The 19,443-nt window shown below is 49.7% G+C and overlaps 3 protein-coding genes across 3 annotated transcripts; all 3 read right to left on the reverse strand.

The window, feature by feature from the left end:
- Positions 1–331: 331 nt before the first annotated feature.
- On the reverse strand, positions 332–2,363 carry N7508_007936 (putative PHD finger domain protein (Ing1); the record flags this gene model as incomplete). The annotated part of the gene is made up of 5 exons (XM_058466000.1): positions 332–390; positions 447–929; positions 992–1,194; positions 1,247–1,899; positions 1,968–2,363. 5 exons carry the CDS (start codon positions 2,361–2,363, stop codon positions 332–334), a joined length of 1,794 nt encoding a protein of 597 aa, XP_058317328.1.
- Positions 2,364–7,079: 4,716 nt separating this feature from the next.
- Positions 7,080–10,460, reverse strand: kgd1 (alpha-ketoglutarate dehydrogenase KGD1; the record flags this gene model as incomplete). Its single annotated transcript, XM_058466001.1, has 3 exons — positions 10,210–10,460; positions 8,047–10,091; positions 7,080–7,992 (listed from the first exon to the last, which is right to left on the reverse strand). The coding sequence occupies exons 1-3, from the start codon at positions 10,429–10,431 to the stop codon at positions 7,080–7,082; spliced, it is 3,180 nt and encodes a 1,059-aa protein (XP_058317329.1). The 5' UTR covers positions 10,432–10,460.
- Positions 10,461–11,465: 1,005 nt separating this feature from the next.
- N7508_007938 (reducing polyketide synthase sphB) lies at positions 11,466–19,110 on the reverse strand (the record flags this gene model as incomplete). The annotated part of the gene is made up of 5 exons (XM_058466002.1): positions 11,466–12,745; positions 13,200–13,290; positions 13,346–13,630; positions 13,684–18,412; positions 18,470–19,110. 5 exons carry the CDS (start codon positions 19,108–19,110, stop codon positions 11,466–11,468), a joined length of 7,026 nt encoding a protein of 2,341 aa, XP_058317330.1.
- Positions 19,111–19,443: the final 333 nt, after the last annotated feature.

Genomic DNA, 19,443 nt, shown 5'->3' on the forward strand with positions numbered 1-19,443 from the left:
AGTCATTTTATGTACAGTTTACTAGGTATGTATTATGCTATGGTGATGTACTACCTAGGCAGAACATATCATTAACAGAAGAAAGCCTTTGCCATCCAAGGAAACCTACAAAACCAGCCCAAATGCCAGAATGCCAGAATGGGATATCAAGGTATCAATTAGGGTTGAAGTCAAAATGGGGGGATCTAGAAGATGAACCATGACACCGCTAGAACAAGAATGCTCACTGTAGAGACAACAAAAGGTAAACCACCACATAAACACCATATCAGTCATATCTAATGCAAAGCTCCAGCTGTGCTCTGGAGAAATCACAACATGACCATCTCTATCAGCGGCCATTGCGACTCCGTCGCATATTCTCCTTACACTCATTGCAATACCATTTGACTGTAGAAGGTTAGCATCACAATTCGCAATAGTACACTGGAAGACATAAAACATACCATTCTTTCCAGGCGGTTTCGTCAGGCCTACACAAGACAGATGGAACCATTCGCGCGGACAGGCGTCATTGTCGCAAGCAACCATTTCACCGAAACTGATCTCGTTACAGTAACAGTATCGCGGCTCGCCCTCTTCGTCTTCGTCGTCGCCTTCGTGAAGGGACTCCTCGTCAGAGGGTATGACGGGTAGTGGTATGGGTTTCTTTTGTGTGCGCTTTGTCGAGGCCGGGTCTTGGCTCCGTGTTGGTCGTGCGCGTTGCTGGGTTGGTTCATATGTCGCAAGGACGGGTGTTGAGGTCTTTGATGTGCGTCCTTTGCTTGGTTCGTTTTCGCCAGAGTCTTTGCCGTCCAGTTCTTCGCGTTTGGATCCGGTCGGTACTGATGTTCGGGCGCTAGAGTCTTCGTACTCGCGATAGAAGTCTGTGGCAAGTTCGTGCTTAATTGTGCCGTCGCGGGGTATCGATTTCGAATCAAGGGTTTTGCCTGTAGAGCAATGGGATTAGTGGGTGGTGGCCTTGACGGGGAGGGGAGGTGTGATGACGTACTGTTGTTGGGCTGGCCAATGCGGTTTGAGGCTGAGGACGACGGCCTTTGTCGTGCATTGCTTGTTGACCCGACGTTTTGCTGATTCCGTGAAGATTGTGGCCTTGACGTGGGACCTGGGCTGGCTGCACCCCGCGGGGCATTAAAAGTTCCAACCAAAGGCGACGGGCCAAGGACAGGCGAACCGGCATTCGATGCATTGGCCCTGGAATAGCGTTAGTTTAGCGCAGTGCAAAGAAAAGGAGGACAAAACATACTTCTTGCGCGCAGCAGCAGTCGGATTCGGCGCGCGAGACCGCTTCTTCTCTGCGGGATCCTTGTTTGTAGCTCTCTGGCTCTGTGCACCACTAGCAGACCGTTCCATTGGAATACTCGTGTCTACAGGGAGTGCTGGGCGTTCCACTTTCCGACGCTTGGGCGCAGCGCTAGAATCAGCCGCATCTCCACCACGAGACCTCCCATTGTTGGTCTTGCGAGCACCGGAGCTCCGTGTTTCCTCATAATCTGCATCGACATGCGCACGACGTTGCTTCCGCGCCAATACAGCTTCACGCCGAGCCTCACTGCGGCTAGCGGCTTCAGCTTCGTGAAGTACGTGTGAGAGATCCTGTCTGTGGTTGACTGCTTCGCGACGGGGGCGCTCATTGGTGGCTGCCTTCGCGGTGGTCTTGTTGGAGTAGGCCCAGTGGGTCAGACTGCCCAAGCGAGCTTCTTCGCTGATCTCGCCTGCAATGTATGGGAATACGGTATCCAGTCGGACAACTTGGCGGTCCAATTCTTCGTTCGCGTTAGAGATGACATGGTTCTTTTCATCGGCAGTCATCATTAGATCGGAGAGACTCTGTCGTACGCGATCAAACAGAAGTCGGCGACTTTTGCTTTCGGACGACTCGGGGGCTTGAGAGAGATCCTGGCGCAAGAGAAACACCATTAGACCAAATATCCATGTAGATAAGTCAAACTTAGGACTGGACTTACTTGGGGCAATACATCCTCACGAACAACACCACCAACGATAGGCGCGGGATGAGGAGGGTGAACAACCGGCTGCGACTCGCAAGTATGCTCGAGAAGCTGGAGCAAATTTTCCTCGAGAGCCCATGCCTTCGCGTCAACTTCCTTTAATAAAGAGTTGTGACGTCTGAACTCGCGAGGAAGCGCAGTAATAGCGTCTGTAAAATGCGTGAGAGCAGGGTAGAAGCCGTGGGGAACAGGGGCCGTGGAAGGAATTTCAGCAGTTGAGCCTCGGCCGAACACGAAAGAGGATCGTCCGATGGTTTTGGAGGTTCGAGACGGGTTTGTTCGTGTCTGACGGGCTGACTGTCGTAGTCCCTGGCCCTGGGGGTTCATGGCTGACGATGAGACGGCAGACATCGTGAATGAGAAAGTTGGGACTGGGAGCTGCGCCGCTGAGAGGGATTCGGGGGTTCTAGCCCGATTTTAGGGCAGAGTGGGAAAAGACAGATAATCAATGGTAATCAGCGATGGCCCGTGAGCATTTGCAACAGCTAATACCTCATGTAACACTCGAGGGACATCAATGCAGAAGAACTGTCTCTGGCAAGTTTGAGTGCGGAGAAGAGCAATCGGATCAGGTGAGATGCGGCCTGTAGTATCAGGCATCATTTTGCTGAATCATCAGAGCCTCCAGGTGACGTCATTCCAGGTACGAAGTAAACAGTTGAGTCTGGAAAGAACATAGTCTGAATATGTGATCAGCTTATTATATGCCAGGGGGATCTCCTTCGATACTGTTGAGATGGAAGACCACTACTGTCTTAGGGCATCTTTTACGTCCACTAATTCGAGATACCCTTGTGCCATATAGGCTCTAGATTCTATAGGGACTCGTTGGCGATGATCTTTTATTGCTATCTTTTGTCACATATTGCACAATGGTGAAAATAACCTGTTATCTAGCCTAATTCAGAGCTAATCACATAATTTCTAGATTCAACACACCTGCTTTGTAACAGGCAAAGTAACTTCCGGTGTGATATGTTTCCTCCGCTTTTGCATGTTCAGACCTCTCCTCTACCCTTTGTTACCTGATTTCCATGGGCACCTCGGACACCGAGGACTGTGATAGCCACTCCAAAGCCAGCTATGGCCATGCTACACCACACACCAGATCTGTACTGCTGAGGCAAACTGTGTTCTCTGTTGGTGTTCAAAGATTGGACCATTAGCTCCCATGGTAAGTTGTTATGATATAGTTTCCATGCTATCTGCAAACTGTGTCTCTGCGAATTTTATTTGTCCTGTCTTTGGCAACCACCATCTGCCATTCGAGCTTTCAATCGCCGGTGGAACAAATGGTAATGCCACTCCCATTGCAGCACACACCCGGATAATCATTATCCCACTAACAATGAGAGCTTTACAAGGTTGATTGGAGATAAACGAAGTTGTCGTGGGGATCTGAGTACGCGATGAAATGCGACTCTCATAGTCTACAAACTATAAGAGCTTTCCACAGATATGTAGGTTCAGTAGAAGCATGCTGAGGAATCTTACATAGAAGGATGATTCGCCAGTGAAGACGCAGCGTGGTTCACCGATAGAGCCCTTTCAATTCAATTCGCTGTTTAAGTTGCGTCGACGCACGAAAAGAATACTTTTGCTTAAAGACGGTTGGAAACTAAATTCTCTGGACATTCGGGACCTCTATAAATGAACCTATCCCATTCCTACTTGTTGAATATTGTTTCAAGCCAGAAATCTCAAGTACAACTCCGTAGGCTAACATATTTTCAAAGAGCCAATTTTCCATACTGCCGACTGGCATTAGTGGTATATCATTTGCTATGCAAGTAAGCCATATATTTGTTGTTGTTCTTATCCTCCTTTCTGTTGCCTTCTACTTGTCGTTCCTTCAGCCAAACGCCAATCTATCTTGCAAAATCTATGTCTTCCAAAATTGCCCTGCTCAGCAGTGGCTACGAGATGCCTTTGACCGGGTATAGTCTCTGGGATGTGAGCAAGGCCGCCTGTGCCGATCAAGATTCCAAGGCTATCAAAGAAGGTTATTGATGCTTTGACGGTGCATGCGGTAGGTCTAATCTGTGGATGAATAGTCGATCCTGTGGATTGTTGGATAGTAATTCGCCACGAATAATCACTAATATAATGAAGCACGCAATCATGGGTGGACCTAATAGCAATAGCCTTGACGTTTTATAAGTTTTGGTTTGGGACATGACTATTACCGTGCTACAAGAGGCTGACTACGGACCATCAAATGAGGTTCATTCTCTCTGTCCCTCTCTTCTTAATGGGAAACTGCTGTTCTCTGTATCTAAGGAACAAGCCATCAAAATATGGAGCATCGAAACCGGCACCTGTTACCGCACACTCACGGGTCATTCTGGCTCTGTTTACTCCGTTGCAATTTCACCAAACGGCCGACTCCTGGCTTCAGGGGGCACTGACAATAATGCCATGCTTTGGGAGACATTAAAATTTACCTTGTGTTATACCCTGGGTCACTCAAGTTGGGTTCATCTGATGGCTTTCTCGCCTGATAGTAAGTTCTTGGTCACCAATTATGGCGGTGGAGTAAAGGTTTGGAACAATGCCACAGGTGCCTTACAGTGGTCTCAAGATGGTCGAAGTCATACGGAGCCCGTTTCGTGGCTTTTCCACCGGACAACCATTTGTTAGTCGCTGGGTCCAGAGATGATGTAATGCGACTCTGGATTACGGTCACTGAAGCCAACGGATTTAAAAATCCCCTTCTCATACACGTAGCCTAAGGGGGGGGGGGGGGTTCAGGCCCCAATCTCCGATAATGGGACAACCAGTCTCTGGAATTCTGACTTGCGAACACCACCGCAAGAACTTGAGCGCCATGTTTATGAAGACGTCGCTTGTTGCATGGCCCTTTCCTGCGATGGTAGTGTTCTAGCAATTGGCACCCTCGAGGGGGAAATTGAGATTTGGAATACAGCTACATCTACCCTATATCAAAATATACAGGGTAGTGGATTCCCTCAATCCGCTATGGCATTCTCTCACAGCACAATGCTACTCGCTAGTGGTGACCACAATATGAGCCTCGGGGATGTAGGCTCTGGCGCTCGGCGCCAGATTTACATAGGTCATCCCGAGAAGATTTGCTGTCTGGCATTTTTCTCCCAATGGCCAGATTCTCGTGAGCGGCTCAGATGATGAAACAGTCAAGATTTGGAGTACGAACGCAAACACTTTACGCAAAACCTTTACCGGACATTCAGGCTGTATACGGTCTCTAGCAATCTCTTCAAATGGCCAACTTTTGGCATCTGGATCGACCGATAAAACTGTCATACTATGGCACATAGCCACGGGGTCTCAACTTCACTCATTCGGGGGCCACTCTGATTGGTTCTTTTGCGTGGAATTTTCCTTATGCAACAGATATCTGGCATCTCTTTCGAGAGATCGGATGGCTATGCTTTGGAACATAATGCTTGGCAAAGTACACCATGTCTTGGAAGGTGTTCTACATGATTCTCTCTCTCTTCGCAATTTGATGCTAAGAGTCAGCCTTGCTCTGCAGAGTCAGTTGAATAAGTCTCAAGTAGATGTGGCAACTAATCACTAAGTTAGCTACTCTCACATTCGGTTAGCCTTAGTAGTCGGCAACTGTGGGGGGTTTCCATTTCCCTGCGGAAGCACCGAGATTAGGCTGGAAGGCCTCATCATCAATGATAGTGTAATTCAATATGACATCCCGACATAGAGACATAGAGACATTGAATTTGTGCACTAGTCTTGAAAAAAAGAAAATGAACAAATATCGGTAATCCAGCCACGATCTAGCCTAGTGGACCTGCTGACATAGTCACATGGATTTCCATTATAACGATACTATGCTCGTTCATGTACATGAAAGACTAAAAAGCCTGACATTGTCTGAAGATGATCGTCGCGATAGCCTTTGGTCTAACCGTTTTAGGCTTGGTTAGTCGCGGGTGCGGGTATATACTTAGTGTTTGATAGGCATACCCTAACAACCATGTAGACTGTACATTGGCACCCATTCAAGGACACAAAATCACTTATCTTTTTTTTGCCGTAATACTCTCCCTTGCTTTAAATTTTGCTAGTGTGCAACTATGTTTAGAGACCGAGATTTTTGTGTATCACAAACATCCGAGGCGATGAGCCACGCTCTCAAAAGCACGACCGCAGAGCCGGCAACAGCATCGGACTTGCATCATGTCGAATGTCGCGACCATTGTCAATCGAGTGCTGAGCTGGTGGGGACTGTACTAGCTCTTGATCTGGGCTTTGTGAGGCTGCGCCGTGCGGATCGCGAAGACTGGGACTCTCGCCTCGGCCTTTGGATCCCGAGGCTACGGAAGCGAGAAGATGAGATGCATTTTGAATAAAAGAAAGCATGGAAATGGGAACTAAATTGATGACAAATTTGCTTGTGTAAGGACGGAGCACCGTGCAATATCACAGCGTATTATCAATATCAAAAGTTTCCGATAGAAGTATGCCAAAACCTAACTTTACTTCCACGATCACCAAGGAAAGGATCCTGTGAACCACGGGAACTAAATTATATGGGTATTATGCTAGCATTAATATGATCACTGAGCGAAGGTCCCACTATTTACCACTAGGCGATAGCGATAACCAAGTCCTCTATGTCAGTACAGCCCTTGGGCACTTCTGGGCACAGCCGTTTAGTCTCTCTCTTGGCATAATGTACAATACCTTAGTAGTAGGTAAGACCGGTATACTACAGGCAGGGGACTTTAAAAGAGATGAATGATCAGGCAGTACGAAAAACGAGCAGGGCTCCGCGTAAATGAACTAGTGCCTTTATTTTACATAACTTAGATTCTAGGTATAGACGGGAGTCACCTGCGAGAAAGCAAGAATGACCCAATACAGAAAACCCAAGACACGGCGTATACACCACGAGAAAACGAAGAAAATCGATACAATAATGAAAAGAAAGGATGGTACAAAGTAAACAGACGCTAGCTCCTATAAGAACCGATGAGATAGGAAACCAAACTCAATACAGATGACAATGTGCGAGCACTTTCAACTTTATAGAGTTTAAATGAGACCGCTAAGAAGGACAGGCGTCTACTCGCCCTTCAGGTGGTCCTGGTGGATGGAGAAAGCATCCTCCAAGAACTCCTCCTCCTCCTTCAAGTGGACGGCCTTCAGACCAGTGGCGACGGAAGCGGAACCGGTACGACCAGCGTACAGAACGTGGCGGCGGTTGTGGTGCTCGGTGGCGTTGAGCAAGCTCTCGATACGGGGCTGGGCGTAAGACCAGGCACCGGCGTTGAGGGGCTCCTCCTGACACCAGACGATATCCTTGGCGTTGGGGTAGCTGTCAAGGTTCTCCTTGAGCTGAGCCCAAGGGAAGGGATGCAGCTGCTCAACACGGGTGATGGCAGTGTTGCGGATACCGTTGGCCTCGCGGTGCTTGAGAAGGGCAGCGTAGACCTGACCAGAGCAGAGAACGACACGCTCGATCTTCTCGGGCTCGTCAACGGTGGTACCGTGACCCTCTTCGGGGATGATCCACTGGAAGTGAGAGTCACCGCTCAGGGCCTCAATATCGGAGCGGGCAATGGGGTGACGCAGCAGAGCCTTGGAGAAGAAGATGACCAGAGGCTTACGGAACTGACGGTGGATCTGGCGACGGAGGATGTGGAACAAGTTGGCAGGAGTGGTCATGTTGACAATCTGCATGTTGCAGTCCTGGTGCTGGCGGTCGAGCTTATCAGCCGAAGGGAAGACACGGGGCTCCTCGTTGCAAAGCTGCAACCAACGCTCCATACGACCGGAAGAGTGCTCAGGACCCTGGCCATCGTAACCGTGAGGCATGGAGACAACCAGGCCAGAGCGCTGCAGCCACTTGGTCTCACCGGAGGCGATGAACTGATCAATGATACACTGAGCGTTGTTGGCAAAGTCACCGAATTGAGCCTCCCACATCACAAGAGCGTTGGGGGAGGTCAGAGAGTAACCGTACTCGAAACCGAGACTACATTAAAGGTCAGCATCGTTCCCGTTATGAAGGAATAATTTCAAAACTTACACGCCAAACTCGCTGAGAGACGAGTTGGAGATGACGAAGCTACCCTGCTTGTCGCTAATGTTTTGCAGGGGAGTATAGGTGCGCTCGGCATCCTGGTCGTGCAAGACGGCGTGACGCTGAGAGAAAGTACCACGCTCAACATCCTGGCCGGAAACACGGACGTGATAGCCCTCGTCGACGAGGGAACCGAAGGCAAGAGCCTCAGCTGTAGCCCAGTCGATGTTCTTACCCTCATCGACGGTCTTCTTGCGGTTGTTCAAAATACGCTTGAGGTTGCGGTGAAGGGTGAAGCCCTCAGGAACACCACTGCCGCTGACCTTGTCAGCGATGTGGGCAAGAGACTTCTCGCCAACAGCGGTAGGCAGGTGAGGCAGGACCTCGGTGGCCAACTCCTTGGGGGTCTTGAAGTTGTTCCAGGCGGAAGTCAGCCACTCCTTGCTGGTGGGCTGGTAGTCCTTGCTGCGGTCGAAGCTGTCTCCGAGCATGCCCCAGACCCACTTCTTGTGCTCGTCGATGTCTTCCTTGGTGAAAGAACCCTCAGCAATGAGCTTCTCAACGTACTTGTCAAGCTGAGCCTTCTGCTCGGCAATGCGCTTGTACATCAAAGGCTGAGTGAACGAGGGCTGGTCAGTCTCATTGTGACCCTGCTTACGGTAGCAGACCATGTCGATAACAACATCGCGCTTGAACTCGGCACGCCAATCAGCGGCGACCTGGCAGACGTAGTTGACAGCCTCGACATCGTCGGCGTTCACGTGGAAGACAGGAGCGTCGATGGACTTGGCGATGTCGGAACAGTAGGGGGTGGAACGAGAATAACGAGGATCAGTGGTGAAACCAATCTGGTTGTTCACAACAAGATGGATGGTACCACCGGTGGAGTAAGCGGGAAGAGAGTGGAATCCCATGGTCTCGTAGACGACACCCTGGCCGGCAAAGGCAGCGTCACCGTGGAGCAGGACACCCATGGCGGAGTCGTAATTGGTCTCGTCGTTGTTGTAGTGCTGGATAGCACGGGTCTTACCGAGAACGACGGGGTCCTCAGCCTCCAGATGGGAGGGATTGGCAACCAGAGACAGCTGCACCCGCTTACCGGAGGGAGTGGGACGCTCGAAGTTCATACCCAAGTGGTACTTGACATCACCGGAACCCTCATCGGAAGGCTCGGTGGAACCAGCGAACTCACTGAAAATAGATTCGTTGGGCTTGCGGACAACGTTGGACAGGACGTTGAGACGACCACGGTGAGGCATACCGATGACGATGTCCTTAATGCCGTAATCGACACTGCGGTCGATCAGGGCCTTCATACCGGGGACCAGGGTCTCACAACCCTCAAGACCGAAACGCTTGTCGTTGGGGAACTTTGTGGCGAGGAAAGACTCGAAGCTGGAACTCCAGATCAGACGGTCAAGGATGCGGCGCTTGTCGTCAACGGAGTAGTTGTAAGGCTGGGGGATCTCGAAGCGGTCACGGATCCACTCGCAGGGCTTACGGTCAGGGATGTGAATGTACTCAACACCGTAAGAACCGCAGTAGATCTTCTCACAGGCGTCAATGATCTCGCGCAGAGTCATCTTCTTGCGGCCGTCAACAGCGAAACGGGGCAGAATACCGGGTCCAAGAGCAAACTCCTGGTCCAGATCACGCTCAGTGAAACCGTAGTGGTCAAGCTCGAGCTCCTTGGGCTTGTCGTAGCCAAAGGCCTCGGCCTCTCCGCGGATACCGAGAGGGTCGATCTTAGCCTTGTGGTGGCCACGGGCCTGGTAAGCGCGCACCAACAACTGAACCTTCAAGTGGTTCGTCACGTCAGCGCCAGCGGCGAGACCCTCACCGGGCATATCTTGAGGGACACCTCCGGTGGGAGTTGGGACGAGGGTGGGAGGAGGAGTGAACGCCTGGGAGATAGGCATGTTACCATCCTCCATGTTCTTGAAGTAGGTCTGCCACGAGATGTGGACACTGGAAGGGTCGTTCTTCCATGCCAGGTACATCTCATCGACATAATTAGCGGTGTTTCCAGAGAGGAAGGAATCGTTGGGGTCCTATCCGCGTAAGGGCAAAGTTGCGCCGTCTCGTTAGTCGAATGTCCCATTTCTCGAATTTCTGGAATCGGGGACCAATATCGAATCGCTCGCGATTCTCACGGTTATTTTTGCTTACCACTCCCTGGGTCGTACTTTCCGCGGGGGCGGCATAGTATCTGGCACCGTTGAAAGCACGGTCGACAACAGCGAGAGGGCGACGGGCGCTCATGCTGAAGCCGGAGCTTTTTGATGAGCTACGGGCGCTCGAGGCGAGGTGGAAAGAGCGCCGGCATGCTGGGGAGGTCGCACCACGCAGCATACCGCTGTGGGTGGCCTTCAAAGCAGTGTTTCTAAACATTGCGGGATTTTTCTTGGATCGAGGGATCCAATGAAGTCCGGAAAATCGAGAAGAGGAAAGTAGATGGAAGATCGGAGGTTAAGACCCTGTAAGTCAAATTAGACGCCTAAGTGAGACGCGCTATAGGCAATAGTGTCAGCCGATATAACTGCCAGGGTGTTTGGTCTCTGCCGAGGAAACCGGGATACGGAGGAAAGGATGAACGAGAAGAGAGTACACGTACAAATTAACACAACAGGTGTCGACTAGTATTGCCGTAGCACCTGTAAGCAAGCTGAACTCATCAGAGAGCAAAAACTCTCTAATTGGGAAAGAAGTGGAGAGGAGAATGAAGATGCGAAAGAAGCAGAAAGCCACGCAAAGGAAGACAGCTGCCGAGAATGACGGTTCTCACGGCCGGCCTGAGGCTGGTGTGCCTTAGTCAGCCCGAGCCAGCCGATGAGACACGCCTGCGCCACAGTTGCCGGCTAAGGACTCCCGGTTAGCGGGTGTTTTCGGCCCAATTGCACTACTAGCGATTTCCATTACATATAGGCTTGAATTACTGTCCCTATACTCCGAAATCAAGAGCTTAATAGACTGAGAAGGTCAAATAACGCCATTATCTCCCATGTGCCATAGAAATTATAAGACTGAGTACTAGGGGTAAGTAGAGCTCAATAGCTAAATGCCTATTGGCTGTCAGACCATCAATATATATGTAGTCCTTCAGCCGAAGTGTGCGCCGTGGGCGAGCCATTCATTAGCTTACTATAGGTTATATGATATCCTATTGAATGCGAAGAAGCTCCACGGGCAGCATAAAGGAAGTCAGAACAAAGTCTCTACCCCTCGTAGATGCTTCTTAGTAACTAATTATTGGGAATAAAGTGTTACCGGCCCAGGTATTATACTAAGGGGTGTGGCTATTTGTAGAAGGAGCTTCCGATGCTCCCTATGATGTAATATATCGTCGAACTATGAATTGTCGATTGATTGAAGTTCATCATTGAACTAAACAGAATATGTAAGAACGAATTCATACCACACTCCACCTAATGAAGTTCTTGACCACCATGGCACAAAGTGAGCAGTCCCTTTGCAGCGTGCTTTCCTAAGGCATCAAGGGTATTCAGGCTCATCATTTCGAGCACACTGATATCAAATTCGAAAGTTGCTCTCCACCACTGTCTCACCTCAATTGCCACCAAAGAATCCATTCCCAGATCAGACAGCGAACATGACGTGTGCAGGTCTTCTTCTGGTTTCAACAGCAGACTAAACACCTTTTTCCCGATCTCAACAGCTAGAAGATGAATAGATTTTGGCTCATGCAGAAGAGAGGCATCCACCTTGGCCGCGGACATGAAGGACTTCAGGTAATTGCTGGAGGAAGAGTCTGATGCGGGAGCACTCCCTCCTGTATTGTGGAAAACTGCCATTCGGACATCTTTCCTGTAAATAGATCGGTTCTTGGGATTGCTCAGGGATACATTGGGTGCGTGGATACCAACACAAAAGCTGCTCAAAGCAGTAGATTGCGACCTGCCCGACGTCGAAGTCACGGCTAACTCTATCGCTTGAAGAAGCTCCCGGGGCGAAACTGTTTCACTAACAGTAACAAGATTCTTCAGATTCTGCTCAGCTGCATAGCCGACTTCCTCCACGGCACCGATCCCGATGGCACAGGCCGGTAGTCCCTGGTTCAAGCGGTACTGGGCGAACGCATCCATGAAAGTGTTGGCACCAGCATAATTCGTTTGACCAGGCTGCCCGAAGATACCAGAAATGGAGCTAAAAAGAACAAAAAAGTCAAGGTCCGCGTTAACGGACACGGAAGCATTGTGAAGGTTCCATGTTCCCTTGACCTTGGGGTTAACAGCCGTATTCCACTCATTCATTGTCATGCGAGTGAAAGCCTGGTCAGAAAGCACCATGGACATCTGCAAGATGCCTTTGAGCCGACCTTGAGCCTGTGCAACGGCTTTGTTCACATCGTCAATGTTTGACACGCTACCCTTAACAAAATCGGCCCTACATCTCATACTGGCAAGTTCTTGTGCAAACTCCTGATGTGTTTCGCTTGCACCCGCACTTCGGGAAAGAAAGATGAGGTGACGAGCTCCACGGTTCACCATCCACGTGGAAATAGCGCGACCCAAGCCCCCGAGGCCACCGACAAGCAGATATACACCTAAGCTGTCCAGTTGAGCGGGTTTGTTTCGCGGCTGAACATTTTCAGCAAGGACCTGGCCTGCAGCATTGCGTATAGACATAACAATCTTGCCTAAATGAACACCTTGCTGCATGTAACGGAAAGCATTGAGCATGGAATCTGCACCAAAGACGTTTATGGGTCGAATGGGATGTATGTGTCCACATTTGAGTAAGTCGACAGTTTTCTTGAGCAGTCTTCATGATACGTCAGTCATTAGGTGATCCATAGGCAATGAGTGACACTTACTGTTTTGTAATGTGCAGTCTTTTCACACCAATATGAGCCAAATCAACGCAGCAATAGCTACGGTTTTCTAGGAAGGGGCTCATGTCAAGCTTTCCAGAACCCATCAAATCCCGCTTACCAATCTCAACCAGTTTGCCAAACTCTGCAATACACTTCCAAGTAGCGTGTAATAGCTCTCCAGATAATGAGTTCAATGCCAGGTCGACACCTGCGCCGCTAGTCTCACGCATGATACCTTCGACAAATGATGTGCTGCGAGAGTCGAATATCCTGTTTCGAGGAAGACCATATGTATTCATGAGATAATGGACCTTCTCCTCGCTACCGACAGTTGCATAGACGTCGGCACCAACCATCTGGGCAAGTTGAATGGTCGCAATTCCAACACCGCCACAGGCACTGTGGATAAGAATGGACTAAATAAGAAGTAAACATTCAACTCCAAATTCGGAAGAATTAGAGAAAACGAACCTGTCCTTTCTTCAAGTTTCCAATTTCAAAGACCGAGTAAATCGATGTGGTAAACACGGTTGGCATGGTAGCCGCGTCCTCAAAGCTTAGGCATTTTGGAATCTTTTCACAGTTTTTTTCAGAGACGATCAGTCTCGTTCCACAGCCATTGGGACTCAAGACCATCACACGGTCACCGACCTTGAGATCGCTGTTATGGGAACCAGTGCGGCGAACAATACCGGCACCTTCAAGCCCAAAGTTGCTCTCTGTGGTCTCAATTATTCCCATGGCACATAGGACATCCTACAAATTAGATTAGCATTTCAATGCCATTCTTCTATGTCATTTTGGCCCACCTTGAAATTCAAGCCGGTTGCATATATCTCAACCTCCACTTCGTCGTCGCTTGGCGCTCCAATCTCCTGATACGCCCAGTGTAAGGCGCTGAGGTGACCAGGTCTTCTGGTACGAAGATGAACGCCGTCGCTTGAGCCCGATGTTAGGAGCTGGCCTTGAACTGAGAAGGGGTAAATCCGTCCAACATGAACAGTGTTGTCAACAATGGCGTATTCAAACTCGGGCTTTAGCATCTCGTCCTCTTGACGAAGTTGGAAACACTCAAAAACATCAATAATCTTATCGAGAGACGAGCTGACATTGTCAACCTCGCAGGTAGCAAAATCAATTAGCATCTCGGAGCGAATGGTTCTGGCAATGCCATTTATTTGACCAAATCGTGGGTCCTGGCACTGGATTTGTGAAAGACCGGTTATCCAAAAGATGCCACAGTTCTTCAAGCCCTCTATCAATGCCTGGAAAGAGCCAAAGCGCTCATCATTCATGTCTTCAAAAAAGGGGCCTTCGTCCTCAAGCAAGGCAATGACATTTTGCTCGATAGGAATGTGCATGTCTTGTAGCCCACAACAGTGAACTGTATAGCCCCTGCTCTCCAGGCGTTGAAGTATAGGGCCCGCACACTTTGACCCAGAATAGGTAAGAAGAGTAACAATTTTTCTAGGAGGTTGCTCGACCGCGGGTCTGGCCACAAGCACACCACTCATCTGATATGGTTCCGGCGAATCAAGAACTATGGCATCAGGGGCGCGAAATCCAGCAGCCTCCAGCTCTTTCGCCCACCGGTCGGGACTAATATATGGCTCGTCCTCTCGGTCATCGGCTTCGCCGTACCACCAGCCAGGTAGAGTGCCCCAGATGTAGTTGCTCCATTTGCTAGCCGTGCAGAGCTCTGTGAGTAGGAGGCGGCCATTGTGGGCGAGCAGTTTCTTGACATTGCTTAAGCTCTCATTCAGAGATTTTGTAGCATGAATGATATTGGCGGCCACGACAAGATCATACTTATTCCCATCGAAGCCCTGTTCAATGGGATCCTTAGTCACATCGAAAGTCGCGTAGTCGATGTTTGGATACGCACCGAAGCGCTCTCTAGCAGCAACGAAGAAGCCAGATGAAATGTCGGTATAGGTGTATTTTGAGTATAAGGCCTTGTCGCCAGGCATCAATTCTCTCAGAATCTTGGTAGTAGTACCCCCTGTTCCAGCGCCAATCTCAAGGACTCGAAGATTTGGCTTGCTGTGAGCCAGACGCCTCAAGAATTGCGACTGATCCGAGTGGTCCATGGCGACATAGAGATTTGACAGTGTATCATCTGAAACAAGGATATCCAGCGCCTCCACGTCGCCGATGAAGATTTTGTTGACATTGCGAAAGACCTTGTGAACGGCTACGGCAGCTTCCGCGAGCTCGGTTTGCGACAGTACTTCGACACTGTTTTGCACTCGCTGCTCAATGGCATGATTCTCAAGGGCCTCGAGGTCCTGGAGATCGACAGACTGGAGCTGGCGGTCGATCCAAGAGCGGTACTTGTGCATGTGGTGAATTGGTGTGTCCAATCCAGTAATGATTCTCTTCGTATACACCATACACATTTTTGTTAGCTGTGTGAGCATTGGCATTGAGTCACTGAGATCAATTGATGGCTTGATAAGAGTATTCGCGTCCAGAAAATCGATATGGGGGCCCCATTCAGTGCGAGCAAAACCGTCGCTTCCTTCATCAGAGCTCTGGTCATCTAAGGCGGAGAGTCTTGTTCCAGAAATGCTCATGACAATCTTTCCATTGGCGGCAACGCTCTGCCCGCTACCAATGATGGAGCCGTTTGGAGTGTAATGTGCTGCAGTGCGGACCTGAACATTCCCAAAGCAGCGTGATATACATATCTCTCCAATTTTGGTTGGAAGTACCATTTTTGTTATGGGATCACAATAGCCCTTGGAAGCAGCAACGGTGATCATTTGCAGTGAAGCGTCAATTACCGTTGGGTGTAGATGGTAGTCCTTGCTGTCGGCTTCTTTTGCAAGAACTTCCGATGTTGCATTCTGTGTAATAGTGTCTGACCGAACATCTTCAAGAAGTTTGAACGAGGGTCCAAAATTGAGCCCAGACTTCGCCATGGCCTTGTAGCAACGGCGGGTATTGACCTTGCGCACAAGAGAAGCTCTCTCTTCTGCAAGTCCAAAGTCTCCAATATGTGATCTGGCCTCGCCGGAGCAGTGCTTCTTCCAACTTGTCCCATTATGAGACGAAATAGAAAAGTCCCACCACTCACTATCAAGAGAGTCCGTCAAGCGATTGCGACGAAGTGCGGTCACAATCTCGACTGACTGACCGCTGTTAATGACAAGGGCAGTACTAACGAGAACATTCCGCAATTTGAATGACTCATTCACCCCGGTGATCTGTCGAACGGCTTCACCGGCCATTCCTGCATAGCCGGCAAAGGGAAAAACAATATCGTCGCCAACTTTGTGATCACAGATCCACGAGACATTGTTCAAATGAAGGACATTGCGGAACAGGACTTCATGTTCAGGACTTTCTAGTACTCGAAGACCCAGAAGCTCATGATGCGTGTGTTCGCGGTGCCGCCACTCTTTACTTAACCTGGACTCATACCAGAACTTCCTCGAGTGATCCCATGGGTATCTAGGCAGGTCTGGCAGGATTGAACCATTTTCGATCACTCTTTTGAAGTTGATGTCAGCATTTAGAACATGAAGATCTCCAATAGCTGCTAGGAATGACTCCACATCATTCTGTTTGCGACGCAATGCAGATGTATATGGACAAGTAGTGGAGTGCTGTGCCTGGATTTGCCGCAAAGGGCCAGCAAGGGCGGAGTGAGGGCCAACCTCGAGGAATACCATATTCGCCGCAATCTCGTGGTTGAGAATAGATGAGATCGCGGAGTGGAATAGTACCGGCGACTCCAAATTTTGCTTCCAGTATTTAGGACCGAGGCTTGAGGTTGGAGTGAGCAGCTTGCCTTCGACGGTGCTGAAAAACAACTTCTTGGGATCATTGGCTGATACTCCATGTTCAATGAGGGCATGATATTCATCGCTTATTTCACTCATGTGGTGAGAGTGGTATGCCTTGTCAACTTGCAACTTCCTTGTCAGGACATCAGGACGAGTCTCCTGGATATTGGCAACAATACTTTCAATAACATCGGTGTCACCGGCGAGGGTAACGCTCTGGGGCGAGTTTTCGCATGCAACACGCACACCGAGCTGGAGATATTGCTTAATCTCGGCGGTCCCCATCCCGATAGCTGCCATTGCTCCAGGTCTTGTCTGCAGCTTGGTAATCTGACCACGGTAGAAGGCAATTGTAATGGCTTCCTGGGCTGTGATTGCTTTAGCTGCATACGCAGCAGCTACTTCGCCACTGGAGTGGCCCACAACAGCGGTGGGCTGGATCCCAACAGAGGTGAAGGAATCAACCAGAGCGATTTGAATCGCCGTGCAAAGTGGTTGAGAAAACTCAGCCGAGTTGAGTCGACTGGCTTCGCTCTTCTTCTGAAGCTCTCCTTTAATAGTCCATTTCGGTGCAAGGGCAAGCGTCCGCAGGTATTCATCGAGGTACTCGATACTCTGATTGAAGACCGGATAAGTGGAACTTTCGATCATAAAACGTCCCATTTCTGGCCATTGAGCGCCCTGGCCCGTGAAAACCATGACGATGTTTGGCGGTTTCCCAGCATTTGACGACGTCGAGGTCGTGGCAGCACCGAAGGTGTTAACAACGGAGTATGCCCGGTGAGGCAAGTGCTCCCTCTTATTACTCAGCGTGAATGCAAGGTCACTAACTCTTTCAGGGTTTTTCTGGATGTACGTTTCGTAGGCGGTCTTCATGTTTTTCAGCGACTGGGCTGTGTTGGCAGAATAAACAAGCAATTGTGGTTCCGCAATAGGCCGCTTGAGAACAGGAGAGAGGCCGAAACTTTTAGCGGACTCGAGAATAACGTGGGCGTTGGTGCCTCCAATACCAAAGCCGTTCACGCTAATTCGCTCACGCTTTGCCGCAGGCCAAGGCGTTGGCTCCGTTGGAACAGAAAGTCCATAAGTATCCCATCCTATTTTCGGGTTGGGCTTGGTAAACTTGATGTTCGGAGGAATGATACGATTTTCCAACGCCAGTACTGACTTGATCAGCGACGTGAGACCCGAGGCTCCTTCAGCGTGACCGAGATTTGGTTTGACAGATCCAATATGAACGCCGCCAGAGGGACCGAAAACACGACCGACTGCTGTAGCTTCAATAGGATCTCCCACTTGAGTGCCTGTGCCATGGCACTCGACCAGCGCAGTCTCAGAGTAGTCCGTAATTCCAGCTATATCATAGGCATGTCTGATCAGTGCCTCATGGATAGCGCCATTAGGTACTTGGATACCGGAAGCAGTGCCCTTCCCATCGCTGTTGGATGCTGTTGCCCGGATCACGGCGCGGACTGGGTTGCCATGGCGGATGGCATCAGCCAAGGGCCTGATAAAGATAGCGGAGACAGCCTCGCCTCGAGCGTATCCATTAGCATCAGCAGAAAAGGTCTTGCAGGAGCCGTCTGGTGAAAGGACGCCTTCCTCCGACATGGCAATGGTCATAGTTGGTGTCAGGATCAAGTTGGCTCCGCCGACAATGGCTCCCTCGCAGTCCCCTCTAGAGATTGCTAGACATGCTTCATGCAATGCAACGAGCGATGCCGAACAGGCAGTACGTATAACCACGCTGTTTACCCCGAGTCATTAACTGGCATGGTATCGAGAGGTGGGTAGTTTATCTTACCTTGGCCCGGACAGGTCCATCTCATAAGAGACCCGGTTGGCCAGCATAAAGTCTCCAGTCCCAGTGAGGCGATGCATGCCATGCTGTTGATCTTCTTTGGCCTGAATTTCGGACCAGTCTTGGCCAAAGCTGCCCATGAAACAGCCAATGCGCCGTCCTTTCCAGATTTCGCCAGCGTCCTCCATGCATTCTCTGGCGACTTCTAGCATTTGTCGGTGATATGGGTCCGCTTTCTCTACTTCAGATGCACCCATGGTGAAGAAAGACGTATCCATGGTAGCAAGATCGATGCTCTCATCAAGAAAGTATCCATTCATGATCTGGATAGAGCCGGGTTTCGGCTCCTCGGAATAATATGCAGAAGCATTGTATCTGGATTTTGGAATTGGCCCAAGAGCATCACCCTTGGCAACCAAGAAGTCCCAAAATTGCTGTGGTGAATGCAGTCCACCCGGGAGACGAACTGACATACCACAGATGGCGATGGGCTCTGGGGAAGGGGACTTTGGCAAACAACTGCCAATTGAAAGAGCTTCCTTGCAAATGGTGCGATCAATGGTAGTATCATTGGGAATTTTAGAGCCATTTACGTTTGAGACATGCTCATTTGTGCCATTGGCATCCGCAGTCAAGGTTGCCATTGTCTTGGGTTTGCAGCTAGACTTGTAGTAAACGAGAAAAAGATTGTCTGAACGTTGGATTAGAACGAATTGTTGCGAGAAGTAACCAAAGATATATATCATCAATTATGAATAATACATCCTGTCTAAACTACAATCATCTACAGCCTCCAATGTGCATGCAAGCTACTGGGAATTATTTCGGGTATGTGCTGTACTACCGCACAGCCATCGCGCTCTCATATCTTGCAGCTGTGGCCAATGCATGGATAACAGAATTCCCATCATTGTTTTAAATCGTTGGCCCGCCACGAGAAATAGACTTGTTGCACAAAGGTGGTGAGTTCTCTTGTG

Source organism: Penicillium antarcticum (genome assembly GCF_028974205.1).
Source record: "Penicillium antarcticum strain IBT 31339 chromosome Unknown utg000008l_segment0_segment0, whole genome shotgun sequence".
NCBI lineage: Eukaryota > Fungi > Ascomycota > Eurotiomycetes > Eurotiales > Aspergillaceae > Penicillium > Penicillium antarcticum.